The following is a 14,837-nucleotide window of genomic DNA, read 5'->3' as shown; positions in this document are numbered from 1 at the left end:
GGGCTGAGTGCCTGTTCAGTTACGTTTGGTAAGTCTACATGTAAGGACTCCTGGACAATGGGATACTCCTATGAAGATCTTCATGGTTTTGACGGTCTTTTAGGCCTAGATAAAATAAAGCCAAATAAACTGACCCAGGCCCCTTTTAACCAAAGTAGGGTCGCGCTGTAGAAACACCAGCACCAGAGGTGCATCTTTCTTAATGTTATGGGTATACAAGTGTTTCCCTCCATCAGTGACAGTCTAAAGTTGGATAGTCAAGTGTCCATTGGATAGGATTTACTGGCATATCTATACAATTTCACTGCCAAAAGTCACGATGAAATATCATATTTGTTGTAGCACCACATTCCCTTACCAAATGAAAAAATTAAAATGTTGTAAGCTTGTACTTACCTCTTTTAAAATAAACAAGTAGGAACTTGGGAGAAGTTGTCTGCTGTCTCTTTCTAGCAATTACAAGCTATCAGCACTTTGGGAATTATCTGCGTGAATCAGTCTTGTGGAAGCCGTTGCTGTATTTTAAAGATAGAAATCTCGTTGGTGCTGCGCTTCCCTTCACTCACACTGCTCCTGGCCGTGCATAACAGTCTTCCACAGTAGGAGACGAAAATGTTTCTAAACTGACTCTCTTTTCCTTTAAGTGATGAGGTGGGGAAAGCTGTTTATATCTGAGGAAACTACTTAGGCAGGGGCCAGTGTCAATGGTCCCAATCAAAAAGCATGTTAACTGTGGCTGCATGTCTCTCCTCCGTTGCTGTGAGTAGGTGGCCCATGTTTCGGATAGACAGGAAACCCTGTTTTGTTGTGTGAACATGGCTTGCCTGAGGCAGGGAGAGCCAAGGGAACACTGACTGTCATGTCAGGACGTTTGTGGACCTCTTGTCCCCAATTCCATTGTCTACATTTTTTGAATAGTCTTTCTTGTGTAAGATCTACCATCTTTTCTCTTTCTTCCTCTAGCCTGGGCGTTCACCCTCACCGTTGCCCAGGCTAACCTGAAACTCATAGATTCATATGTAGCCTAGACACTCTCAAACTCGTGTGCCTCTTTGAAAGTCTGAGATTACAAGTGTAATAGAAAATGGTGGAAAGTCACAGAACAGGTGCTCAATCATGGCTTTTTACTAGGAAGCGTTCTTTATTTTCTATTCTCCCTCTCTCTCTCTCTCTCTCTCTCTCTCTCTCTCTCTGTCTTTCAGAGGGGTGTGTGTGTGTGCGTGTGTGTGTGTGTGTGTGTGTGTGTGTGTGTGTGTGTGTGTGTGTGTGTGTGCACATGTTCATATGTGTATGCACACCTGTGTGTGAAGGCCAGAGTTTAAAATGGAGACTCTCTCTCTCTCTCTCAGTCTCTCCCACCATGTTCCCAGGCCAGAGTCTGCCCCTGACTGGCTCCATGGCTTGGCCATCTGGCCTCACAGACCCTTTGTCCCCACCTCCCGGTGCTGGAATCACAGTTGCCCTGCTAGGCTTTCTCTGTGGGTTTCTGGGATTAAACCCAGGTCCCCATGCTTGCCTGGCAAGCACTTTCCTGACTGAGGCATCCCCTTAGCCCCTGGCTGTGTCTGTGAAGGACTTCCGCATTTCCCTCCGACCCTTCTCCTCCTTTTGCATATCAGTTTCTGCCCACAGAGGGGAAAATGCGCATCCAGGGCTGCACATCTGAGCGATTTGCCCTGGAGAAGAAGGTTCACAGAACACGCTACTGGAGCCTGCCGCAGCTGAGCTGGCTGTGGGAGGAGGGGCGTGGTGAACGCTAAATTGGATTCCTATGCTCCTGTTTAAATTTTGTTTTTCATTGTTATTTGCACCAGCAAAGCTCTGGGAAGTAATCATGAAAAAAATGTGTAGATTGGCAGCTAATTTTTGATAAGATGAAAAGAGTCAGAGATGAAATAGGAGTGCTCGGAAGTTTTTATGTTCTCCCAACCTGCTTTGTCAAAATCGTTACGCAAACCTAGAAGGTCTCTGACTAGATACAAAGATTTGCATATTGCTGGCCTTTCTTTTGGAGCATTCCTTTTGAAAAACACAGCATAATTCGCAGTGATACCACAAATTTGCAAAAAATTAAAACCTTCAGTGAACAGAAAATGAAAAGACATGCCTCTCACAAAATAATGTGTTTTATTAAAGAGGTCTGTGACCTAGGCATTTTTGATAGGTTATAGTCTTAGACCCACCCCATCCCACCCCCACTGTCACACATACACACACACACATTTACTTAACTGTCTTCAGAGCAAGTACTGCTGAGTTATTTAAGTAGCTAGTCCCAAGTATCCCCGGAGCAGCTTCACCAGCAAGAAAGAAAACCACTGGGCACATGTGTGTAACTGCACAACCAGAATTGTGCTGCAGAAGTTCTGTTCTGAAGAATTTGTCTTGGTTTCAAGCTACTGCAAAGGGCAAGTTTATATTGTGGCCAAACATAAGGGGCACCTTGCGTTGTCTGTCAGACTTTTGGATCATGTTGCCACTGCGTTGTGTTTACGGAGTTCTTAGAGCAGGAAGAGCAGAAAGTAGATATTGTCATCAGTGACCTCAGAGCTCAGCTCTGCTGCTAGTTGGATGTAGCCTTGGGCAGGCTACTCATGCTTTGTGACTCTGCTCTCGGCCTCAGTCTTCTCTTCTGTGAAATGGAGATGATAAAGCAGGTCTCCCTGACAAATAGGCATTGGATGCTAGCTCTGTGCTGGCCTCTGAGCCAGGCTGCCCAGTAAAATGCTGGGCAAGGCAGGGTCTCACAGTCTCAGGAAGCTTAACAGTTCACCTCTCAAACGCCTCACCTATAATGAGCTGCGTAAAAGGTAACCTGTGCTCTTCCGTTTCTTGCTGTAGACCAGGTCCTCAAGGATCCTTGTGGTGGCGTATCACTGCACAGAGAGATAGGAAGGCAGTTTCAGGAGCGGGGAGGGCATTTGCCTTGCAAACAAACACAAAAGTTAGTGTACGGTGTTTTTTAATTTCAGGAGACATTTCTCAAAGCTTGTGGAAGAATAGTGCAGGCCGAGTGACAGGCTGATTTCTACTGACCGTCCCTGCTGCCTGCAGGAGGCTTTGCATGCCATGTGCTTAGCAGGTCTCTGATAGCCATACTGCTTGACTAACTTGAAAAGAAAGACCTTTGTGGTTTCTGACTGGCATCTGGTTTTCCATTTTGATTAGATCTAGGCTCACTCAGCATGAGAAAATTCTGGAAAAGACACTTGGCTATGACGTGAGGCACCACGGGGAGAGTTGCTTGCTGAAGGAAGATCTGCCAGCGCCCGTTGGGGACACCTGTGCTCCTGGGCTCTAGTAAGCCCTCATCTGGGCCTTGCAAGTTAGAAATGGGCCAGCACTAAGGAACACCTGGCCAGCCCGCTTACCTGGAGGCAGCAATTGCCCAGGGCTGTTGGATGCTTCTCCCGGGAGCCAGCCAGGTTCCAGCCTGGTGGCAGTGGCCTCTGTGGCAAGAGGAAAGGCACCTGGTTTCCCAGGGAGACTCCCATGGGCTGCAGAAGCTCTGAGTCCATGCTTCCTGCCTAGTCTCCAGAGCACTGTGGTCCTTCCTATGCAGTCTGAAACCTGGCACCCATTCTCCGGTCTTTCATGCCTTTCCTCTAACACTAGTGATGCGTTGACTCCTTCTGTCTGAATCAAGGAAACGAAACCTGTTCGTCCCTGTTTAATCAGAACAAAAAAGAGACAGACAGGAAGGGAGAGGGACAGAGGGAAGGGAGAGGGAGACACAGAAATAGAGATGGGAAGAGAGTTAACTGAAGAAGACAGGAAATGCCAAGAGATCTGGAGGGATGGTGGGTTATAAGGGAAGCTTCACTGCTCACTGTCCTGAAGGGCCAGCCTTGGGCAGCCTCTGTCACGCTGGCCTGCACACTTATCTCTGCATCTATTTCCCCTTGTGCAAGTTTCAGAACTGCTTGCTCCGAAGAAACAATAAAAGCATTCATGTTCAGAACTGCAGGTGAGAGCTAGTTTATTGATACTGTGGCATTCTCTCCATTGGGTTGGTTCTTACTTGAGACTGCTTGCTTTTCCCGTGCAAAGTGGACTATCACAACACGTTACTGTGACACGCTTATTCCTTCTGACGCCCCTGCCCAGGCCTGAGGATGCTAACTTTTCAGATGGGTCAAAGTTCAGGAAAACATGCCATGAGTTCCCTTGGTAATTAACTAATGAAAGCTCTTTTTTATTTTATTTTTATTTTAGCTGAGACTATAACATAACTGAGCTTAAATTCTTTATGTTTTAAGCTTTTAAAATACGTTCATTTCTTTGTGTGTGCCCGTACATGTGGAGGTCAGAGGACAGCCTGTGAGAGTACTTCTCTTCTTCTACTATGTGGCTCCTGGGGCTACAGCTCAGATTGACAGGTGTGGCAGCATCACCTTTATCTGCTGAGACATCTCTCTGGCCCTTTAAATCCCACCTTTTCTCCTCAGATGCTGTGCATGGCTTCCACATGCAGGAAGTAGGGGTTTCATCAGCAGCCCCTGGTGGTCAGCATAGTACCCAGGGATGGGCTAGAGTTCTTCAGGACACTTCGTGATGTCCTTTGTAAACTTCGCCTTGAAAGAGGCCAAATGTGTTTCCCTCTCAGTCTGCCATTGATAGATTACTTCTTTAGTCTTTCCCCCCAAATGTACAGATTTTCAGTTTGGGGCAGTTTGAGGGGCTTGTGAAGTCCCTCCAGTGATGACAGACAAGTCAGGCTGAGAATTCATAGGACACAGTATAGGCAGACTCCAGCCCTTAGCTTAAAAATTATTACATATCTGAAAATGTTATTGATGGTTGAACTTTATAAGGGACCCTGCTGGCAACTGCACTAGTCACAAGTCCAGAGAGGGTGGAGTTGAAAATGTGCATAAAAATTGAAGTAGGGAAGACTGTGTCACAAGGGTCCATGTGCCCTGGCTGGCAGGCGGTCTGTCATTAAGTGTCAGCCAAGCAGTCAAGAACAGAGGTGTGCTGCTGGGATCCTCACATGCACCACTAAGGCCACGGTGCCCATGACGACTTTGCTCCAAGTACTTCCAATGGCCTCACTTCCCTGTCCCCCAACTCCCTGAGAGCTGCTTGCTGTCTATGATATACTGTTCAGAGGAGGGCAGGTATTCATGGGCCTGATAAAACATTTGTTTTCCTTTGAATTGGGAGTGACTTGGGTATATTATACTAGGCTATCCTCTAGTGAATCAAGCCTTTAATGCATAGCCAATAAAATATAATGATGGTGCTACATAGTAGTAGTTAAATAAAAAGTTTTGCTTCTGGAATATGTTTAGTGTCCTATGCTATGAAAAGCATAGAACACACACAGAAAAAAAAGCTGAAGGTTAAAGATATTATGAGTCCTAAGTGGTGGAACTTACATGAGTTTCTTACCAAAAAACTCATTCATGTCACAAAAAGTTCAAAGTTCACATCTCAAACATTTTGTGTTGAAGTCATTGAGTTCTGCTTTACCTGCCAACACTGGGGCATGGCAGAGCTTGTGATGAGCCTCAAAAATCAGTGCATTTATGGCCAGAAAGCCACAGGAATAAGGTCTCAGCTCTCACGAGTGCAGCCCAGCCCACCACACAGGCCTCTCCTCTGAGTTCTCAATTGTTTTGACAACTTTGGAAGAATCGAGTCATTTTTACGCTGCAGGGTGTGGTGCTGGGCCCAGAACTTCTGGCTGCTCCTGCACTGGTTGATGATTGCCTCTAGGGCTGGTTTGTCTCCTTTCAGTGACGACTGGATCTTTATTAAGGGTCTGAAACACATGTGTACTACAGGGCCTTTGTCTCCCTGTGGTCTTGGCTGCTCTCCGAAGCCCTGTATCAGCCTTCAAAGTTCTCACAACTGAGACCAGTGAAATGCCTTTCAGAAACAGATGAAACCCTTTTCCATCCAGAAAATAGGAGTGCTACTTTCCTTACAACTAATGGTATTCTTGAAAAAAAAAAAAAAAAATATATATATATATATATATATATATATATATATCCCATCCATGTATACCATAAAATGTTAAAGTTAAAAAGATACATTAAGTTTTAAATATATAGATAGAAAACATCACATAAATTACATATATAGTGACCTATGACATGTGTATACATATATAATATATACAATACATGAATATATGCATATGTTGCATTATCTATATCATGTCTTACATATGATTCTGTGCTATATAGAAGTATTTACATATGTGCCACTCCCCACACACTTTCCCAAACGATTGGAATCCCCCACCAGTTTCCAGGTCTCTGTGGAAAGAGGACCTCGGCTTATGTCCACATAGCTGAAGCAGAGAAATGGTGGTACCCAGGTAAAAACAAAGGGACTTGCCTTAAACCCAGCAGATAGCCTGAGTCTGCTGGCCGTGACAGCTGTCTAGTAAAGCACGGTGAGCAGATTCCATGAAGTCACCACAGGATTCTGCCGGACATAGATTTCTTATCAAGCTACTAGATGTTATATACTAATAATGTGACATCTGAGGGCACCTGAGTGCTCCGAGGTGTGGCCTTTGAGCCAAGCCCCACTGCCTTCTTTTCTCTCCCTCTGTCTCTGGGTCCCTCCCTGGCATTTGTGGTAGTTGGTGGTATCATCCATGGGGCACTTGCCATGGCCACTAAAGGGTAGCCTCTTCCTATGGGTGTTTTCAGTTCAAACCAAGATGAGGAGCCAGCCACGGGCCTGCAAAACAGGAGGAGTTTGGGCCCTCTCCTGGCTTGTTCTGTCACTTCTCGCTGTGAGAGAATGTTGGTGGAATCTGAAGGTAGAGCTGAGGAGTGGGAGACAAGGACAGAGCATGTATTGCCCATCTGCCAGGCTGGAGGTGTATTCATTATTGATGGAGGTAGTGTGTTGCTGTTCAGATATGCAGCCTGCCTGGGTAAATGAGACATTCTTCAGCAAATTGCTTCGTTTTTTGATTGCTGATTGTACGCGTGTCACCAAGCTGACTCAAGGTTCATCGATGCATGCTCAGTAAATTAGAAAGAACATAACTATGGATCAGCCAAGAGAATGAATTCTGTGCCTACAATGACCCAGGGCCATTTAATTTTCTGCTTAATTTTGTTGCAGTCAGTTTGCATTTTGGGTTATTATGCAGTAGGAAATTAACAATAAATAACAAATTTGGTCCTCCTGTGCTTGTAATGATATTTTTATAAATCTTTGTAATGCTGTTTTTTAAAGGATCAAGGTCTGTGCTAGTCTGATACTCCAGCAAGTATGTGAAGAGGAAAATGCATTATTCTTGCTAGATAGTGTTGTTGTTAAATAGCATAAGCTCTCTCTCTCTCTCTCTCTCTCTCTCTCTCTCTCTCTCTCTCTCTCTGTAATTTTGCTTTAAACTAAATCCATTTCTCTCTTCTCTTTCTCAGATAATCTGAACACAATGGATGCTGACGAGGGTCAAGACATGTCCCAAGTTTCAGGTGAGACCTCAGGTGATACATGTGTGTCCAGAAGTTGTGTTGGTTGTGCTCAGGGGAGCTAGCAAGGCTGCCATAAAGGAAAAAAAAAAAACCCAGATGGCATGTGTGTCAGTGTTTACTTCAACTTTCAAAGCATCCCAGTTTGAGAACCTGAATATAAAAGCCTCCCAAATGAAATTAGTTATAGCGCTAACTCTGACAGCAACTCAAAAAGGATAGATAAATACTGTACTTCCGGAGAAAATTATGGTGGATTCACTTACCAAACAGCTAAAGCACAGGCTAGGAGAAAGTCAAGTCCAGTGGGGTAGCACTGAGGATGGGCCGTCCCACAGATCCTGCCCTGTTCCTGTATGATGAGTATATGAGGTTCATTCCTGCCTGGCCCTGTGTCGGGACAGTACCTGGAAGCAGGCTTCCTGGACTTGGAGGTTTATTCAGTATTTCTGTTTCAGAGCCTCCAGGCAATTCCCTGGTCCCAGATGCCTGGCCTCTGGTCACCGGTCAGTCTGCCATCTGTGCCTTGGCTGAGCTGCCCACCCCCTCGTTTTGAAGGGGTGCTTATTTGTAAATGTGCATTTTGATCCAAGCGGGTGCTCCTAGGGGACCTGCCCTGAGTGTGTGGTGCTATGCTGCTCAGTAGAGAATCTGCATGTCCTGAGTTCCACCCCTTACCAAGTGCACATAACATTTAAGCGCATGCTCACTGTGGCATTGTTATTAATACTTCAAATCTATAGTATGTGCACAAACCTGTACCCTTAGCTCTTCAAATCAAAGAGAATATGAATATTCAGGTATGGAAAGAAATCTGAAATGTATATGAAAATGGAGAAGATGCAAAGTATGATTCCATGTGGAAAAAGAAAACAAATTACACACACGTGTGCACACATACCTTCTGCATGCTTGCGTGAACAGTTTCAGTGATTCTGGAGTGTGCATATTAACCTGGACTTCCCCCAGAAGCTGCATGTTAAAAGAAAGATTGGTGTGTTGAGGGGGAGAAGACATTGCTTTTATCTTGTGCTTTTCAGAGTTGTTTCACTTTATTTTCTTTTATGCCTCTTAAGCAAAACAGTTAAATGGGGAAAAAAGTTGTTTAGCTTGTCACAGCTCTGTATTTAGCATCCCTATCTATCCCCCAAAGCCCAGGAAAAGTCTATGCTAAACATAAATTAAAGGAGGATGATGGGTTCTACTGATGGAAGACCTCACCCACTGGACTCACCCCTTACTGCTGGATTGCTCTGAATGTCACAAAAACAGGGATGTTGAGAAACTCCAATGGCAAAAAGAGCCCCTTTTGTTGGTTCTGTTCTTCTGCTTTTCTTAGTTTCTTTGACCTCAGATGACTTCTGAATTTATATTTTACAAAATGCACTCGGTGGGAGTGAGACCTCTTGGTCCACCTGGCACCTTCGTTCTGATGTCCTAATGTCAAAAAAAAAAAAAAAATAGGCTAGAGATTAAATCAACCCAACTGTCCACCAGTGCATAAATAGATAAAGTTGGTATGTGTGTATGACGGAACACTATTTAGTTATAAAGGTTGGAGTCCTGTCATTTAGAACAGCATGGATAGACCAGAAGATCACTGAGTTAAGTGAAACAGTCCAGGCACTAAAAATCAATGGCATGCACTCATGTGCATGTCTGTGCTCATGTATACGCACACAGAGCAGTGTAATAAAAGAAGTAAGTTGATAAGGTAAGAACTTAACCTGATTCCTAAAAGGTGAGAAAAAAAAACAAAGTGAAGAGGAAAAAAACCTTTCAGACAGAAAACACCACGATATTTTCAGTGTTTCACAGAAAATATGACAATTTATTGAGGTAACATGGCCATAGCATGTTTGTAAATACAAAAAAAGAATACACCACAAAGGAAACAGATTCCCTCACCTAAGGCTCCATACCTTTATATAAGTCTTCAGCCCATGTTATAGTTACATTTTTATACTTATTTGTATGATCTTTTCCATGTTTTATCCCATAAAAGACATGCCATTGTTTGTTCAACACTATACAGTGAGTAAGTAGTGTGTTTATGTTAAGTGAATTGGGGACAGGTTGTATAATATTTGAACATCTCTCTCAAAAAAAAAAAGAAGTTGAGAGAATGATTTCTGCCAGAGGCTGGAGGGTAGAGGGGTATAGGAAGAGAGAGGTTGATCATTGGATACAAAGCCGTGGTTAGCTAGGAGGAATAAACTCCAGGTACTTTTGCACAGTGTGATGATTGCTATCGACAGCAATATAGTATACCTAGAAGACAGGATTCTGAATTTGCTCACTCTAGTGGAGAGTCTGGGGTGGTGGGCGTGCCACCCACACTAGGAGATTTGAGTGTTAGGCACTGCATCCATGACTGAAATCTCAAACATCACACTTTACCACATAGACATGATCAATTATTGGGTATCAATAAGAAATTAAAAACGATAAAGACACAAATATACCTTAGCCTTGAAAACCACCTCTAAAATGTTAATTAGGAGGCATAATCAGTATTCTCACTTTTCCATTTTAGTACCAAGGCTTTTAAATGCCTTATTTTCTTGAATTTCCTTTTCTTGCCCTTAACATGATGCTGAATACTTAGTGTATTGTGGGCTGGGACAGGGATAACAAATGGCTTGAAAAAAAGAAAGCTCCTTCACTCTCCCTTGTGTTTGAAAAGATTTGGTCTGAAATTTTCTCTGTATGCCCATAGCAAAGGAATGACTCTCCAACCCTGATGGAGCTGCTGAGTTCTGGTCAGCCTCGAGCATTCCAAACAATGGTTAGAGCATCCATAGAGTGTGTCATGTTTAGAAAGGGATGAAACACTCCTTTTATGCTTCTTTAAATCTGATACTTTCCCAATTCAAACCAATATTTACTTCTTTGTCTGCTAAGACTGGGAAGAAAGTGGAAAGTTAGGCGATAAGATGCATATTTAGCTAAAGAGGAGTTGACTTGTTTTCTTTGTTTTGCTTTGTTTTTCTAGCAGCCCTGTGGGCAATCCTGGATGGAAGCCAGGAGGTTGCTTGTGCTAGGCAGGCACTCTATCACTGAGCTATATCCCCAGCCTGGGGGTCAACTTTCTTCATAAGAAATTGAAGGATGTATTACTGAGTCATTCTCTTTTTCATAAGATGTTCAAAGATGAGCAGTTTCATAGGAATCCCCAAACGTGTGCAATACTTTAGAGAGTCCCTGCAAAGCCCCTCTTTTCAAGCCCTTTGGATTCTCCTTCCCTGACATTTATCCTAAACATAGAGTCTGCTCCAGCTGATGCCACCTATGGGCTGGGGACAATCCTAGAGGTTGACAGGCATTACAGATCATGCTCACTGAGTTGAGTCCACTAACTGGGAAACGCTCGCTGACAGGAACAGGCCGTCACTTACAGGTGTGTCCAGCCCCATTACACTGTCATCTACCAAGTTCTCACTCGGGGACCATGCAATAAAGTTACAAAATAATCACCAAGAACCCCTCGGTGTCTTCAGCGTGTTTACAAATTGGGGCATCAAAGCTCTCCTGGCCTGGAGTCTTCAGACTTTGAGTTGAACTTTCTTTTCTAAAGAAAGCTGTCTTTTCCTTTCGGGGCCCTCCTCACTAACTTTTTGAGTGAAGCTATTTTTCCTGTCTCTTCTTCATCAGTCTTTTGAAATTACTCATGCATATGGATTAGGTTTTTGTTTGCCTTCTAAAGAAAGAGACAATTCATGGGAAGAAGCTTGAAGGAGTTGAAAGGCCATCTCCACACTTGTTTCTGACTGCAGCTGTGGGACCCAAGCCAATGTTCTTGCTTCGTAAATCAAGGTGTGTCTCCTATAACAGCAGGGACTCTGGCCAGTGACTCTATGAGGCTCCTCTGGCTCCCCATCACCTGAACTATGTATTTGATATTTTCTTAATGCTGTTTGTAATGTGTTTGTTGGAATGTGCACACAAGGAGTACACCCTGTAGACATGCATAATCTGTGTAAGAAAAGGAGCCTCATATATATTAAATAACAATGGAAGTATCCTCCCCAGTTAATCATAGTAAATCACCTTGATTGAGCACTTTGAATTAGTTAATACTATCCTAAACATTGTCTCATTTTCACCTTATAAAAACCCACTGAAGGAGGATGTAGTTACCTCCAAATTGTAGGAAGCTGAAACTCAGCTGATAAGAAATTGACAAGAAGTCCCATAAGAGCCGGACAGTATGAGCCTACTTCAGGCCTCGGCTCCAAACTCTTCTATAGAGTGGTGGTTCTGTAGTGGGAACATCTCTTTACCCCAGGTATTATGTTCCCTTGGGTCCCTTAGTATATTAAAGGCACATGCCTTTGGGAGAGATTCCCAGAGCTTTGCTGGGCAGCTGGGTAAATTATAATCTACTTAAGAAATCATTTACTTTTAGTTTCAGATTAAGGGCACAGTTTCTTTAATTTGACCACAGAAACTTCTCAAAGACATGCTTGACACACGGGCAACAGGCAAATTAGGTACAAACTGATGCATTTATAATTTAGCCAGAAGTTTTGTTTTCTAAGTAAGTGAAATTGTGTTTGCCTCTTTAGAGTCGTGCCATATGACTTATTAAATATTTCCTGTCTTACTTTCTCCATCCCATTGCTTGTGCTGCAGGGTAAAGGGACAAGCCATAGCCTATACTTCTGTAGTGTACCACGAGTTACTCAATGACACCATGAACTTAACAGGCTAGCGGTCACACTCATTATTAATTTTATTTTCACCGCGACCCTCTACACTATACCCAAATCATGAATTTTAGCCTGAGGAGAGAATTCTAAAGTGATGGCCATCTTTCCTTTCCATCAGCTCTTCAGTTGCTTAATTCAGACCTGTAACCCAGCTCCATCATTGTGTTCATAATGGGGCCGTGTTGGCTTTACCTAGCACTTCCTTTTTTAAAGAAATGATTCAAATGATTAGTGGGGCAAAAGGTAACATACCCAATGATTTTGCCTGTCGGGAAGGTTTTCATGAAATGGTAGATTTTCCTCAGGAAGACCTTCCATCAATAAAAGAATGCAAAGGTCCTTGGGCACAGAGCCCCCAGAGTGATGAATGTCTCTGCAACATAACTCACACTGGGGGGCTTTTAGGCAAATCAGAGAAGCTCTTAAAAACCATCAGTGAGCCTAGGTGAGGCAGGGTTGAATTAATGCCATGCTCTTGGCTGCCATGTGAGTACATCTGGTCTTGTTCCTTCTGGTCTGGTTGTGTACGCCATGCCCCAAAAACATGGGGACTGATCTGTAATTCTTCATCTCCCTGTGTGGTTTCTTCTGCTCTGAGAGTTCCTATTGATCAATTTGACCCACAGTACTTTAGAATCATGATCCCTACTGTTTTCATTACTCCTTGTCCTTCCTCCATATAGGGAAGGAAAAGTACTGAGATATGAGATAGGGAATACTGTGGAGCTGGCCTTTTAGTGTAATAATTTGAGCCAGTTGTGATTCTTAAGAAGCCCAGCAGTTACTATGAACATCAACCTTAAGATGTAGTTGATACTGTTCATTCAAAGATGGATCAGCCACACTTTTAAAAATGGGTAACTAAGAGGGATGTTTTTGTTGTTGTTTTGCAGAGTTTTTTGTTGTTGTTTTTTTTTTTTTTGCATACAATTCAGCATGAATTGGGCTGAAAGTGTGGCGTGCTTTTATTGGCTAATACCTGATCTTTATCACACATGCCCTCCCCCCAGCTCTGGTGTGGCATCTCCATGGGCCCAGAAGCATCATGGATGACACCAAAGTTATCATAGAAAAGATTATCATAACAAAATAAGTCAAAGCAATTCTCTTTGTCCTTCTCCCACTCAGTATTAATAACAGCTGGTTAATCACAGGGACCAAACGCTCCATGTTTCTGTGTGTACCGACGCGTGCATCAGCTTCTTAAGCTGTGGCTTTGCTGCCAGGGGCCCCACTCTCAATCTGATGGAGGTTCTTTTTATGATTGTTTCTTTTATTTTTTGAGGTTGTAGTGTAATTACATCATTTCCCTCTTCCCTTTCCTCTTTGGAGGTTCTTCATTGGCCTTTCAGAAGGCAAATGGTATAGGCCTTTGTTCACCCAGCCTCCCCCTTCTCTCCACAGCAATGTCTGTACATTAGAAAGATCTGTTTAATGAGAATCTTGTGTGGTTCCTTTCTTTGAATACCTCCCTAAAGTCCTCAAACTTTGAAAACCTTTATTCTGGGCCATGATCCTGTATGGAAGTAAGAGCTGTCAAATTTTTTCCATATGCTTTCTGCATCCTCCTGGTTGGAGTTTTTCCTCATTTATTGGAGAGATAAGAATCAGTGCCACACATCCAGCCACTGTTACTTTAAAGGTCTTCTATTTAGGGTGATGGAGACAGTGCTGACTAATGCACCCAGACTCTAGCATAGCATGAACATTTTCAATCAGTCTCTCGGGTCTTCTGCTTTTCTTTGGGAAATTATTGTAATCTTACCCCATCTTTAACTATTCATCTTGTATCAGCCATCCAAATATACCCAATAATGCTCTTCCTGAAAATATGCCAATTGCTCTAATCACAGCTAACCTGGGATATTACATTGTGATGTCTCTTTCTTAGAGATTGTAACGTAGCCCCAAAGCATGCCCTTGGTGCCTGTACAGATTCTATTTTAAAGATTCCAGGAATGCTTGTCTCCTGTACTGAGACTGTTTTACTGATCTTGCCCATCTCCTAAAATGTTGGTGCAATTCTTGTGAGTTGATCCAATCTTCACACCATGTCTGGTCATGGCCTCAGAAGATTTTACTGGTTGACATGTTATTTGCATGTGCTGCCAAAAGTCTGGGTTAGTGTCTGTGGGGAGGTCATTTTGCCTGTTGGGCCAAGTTGCCAACTCAGCGGGCACACATCTGGGGTGTTGGTGCTCTAGTAGCCTACCTTCAGGTTCTTAAGCAAGATTGTGGGTCACTTAGCATAGGCTTAGGGTTTCACCACCTGTGTCTCTAATGTGGTTTGTGTTTATTAACCCCTTTAAACCAGCCCCAGAAAGGTGAAGCCTTTGGAATTCCAGCCTTGGTGAGAAAAGAGAATCTTCTACCAATGACAACTTCGCAGTGTTGATCTCAGCTTCCCCATACCTAAAAGAGCTAGACAAACTTCATTTTAATCCAGCCAAAGACTGTGGGGTGGGGGTGGGGGGATTCGGTGGGATGAAGAGGGGGATCAGAGGGTAACAGGCTGAAAATGACCAAAATGCTGTATATACATACATGAATGGGATTGTCAAATAGTAACAAAGAAGGAAGGAAGGAAGGAAGGAAGGAAGGAAGGAAGGAAGGAAGGAAGGAAAGAAGGAAGGGAGGAAGGCAGGCCCTACTTCATGAAGTGTAACAAACTTTTGTC

At 43.4% G+C, this 14,837-nt stretch overlaps 1 protein-coding gene across 2 annotated transcripts in view; it reads left to right on the top strand.

The window, feature by feature from the left end:
* Positions 1–7,400: 7,400 nt before the first annotated feature.
* Ikzf1 (IKAROS family zinc finger 1) overlaps positions 7,401–14,837 on the top strand; it is an 80,372-nt gene continuing 72,935 nt past the window's right edge. For both annotated transcript variants that reach the window (XM_059275437.1, XM_059275436.1), the window contains exon 1: positions 7,401–7,451. In XM_059275437.1, coding sequence (XP_059131420.1) covers positions 7,412–7,451 — 40 coding nt within the window. In that variant the 5' untranslated portion in view covers positions 7,401–7,411. The remainder of the gene's footprint in view (positions 7,452–14,837) is intronic.

The sequence above is a fragment of the Peromyscus eremicus genome, chromosome 10 (genome assembly GCF_949786415.1).
Source record: "Peromyscus eremicus chromosome 10, PerEre_H2_v1, whole genome shotgun sequence".
NCBI classification, from domain to species: Eukaryota; Metazoa; Chordata; class Mammalia; order Rodentia; family Cricetidae; genus Peromyscus; species Peromyscus eremicus.
This window is presented reverse-complemented; position numbering and strand designations above follow the sequence as displayed.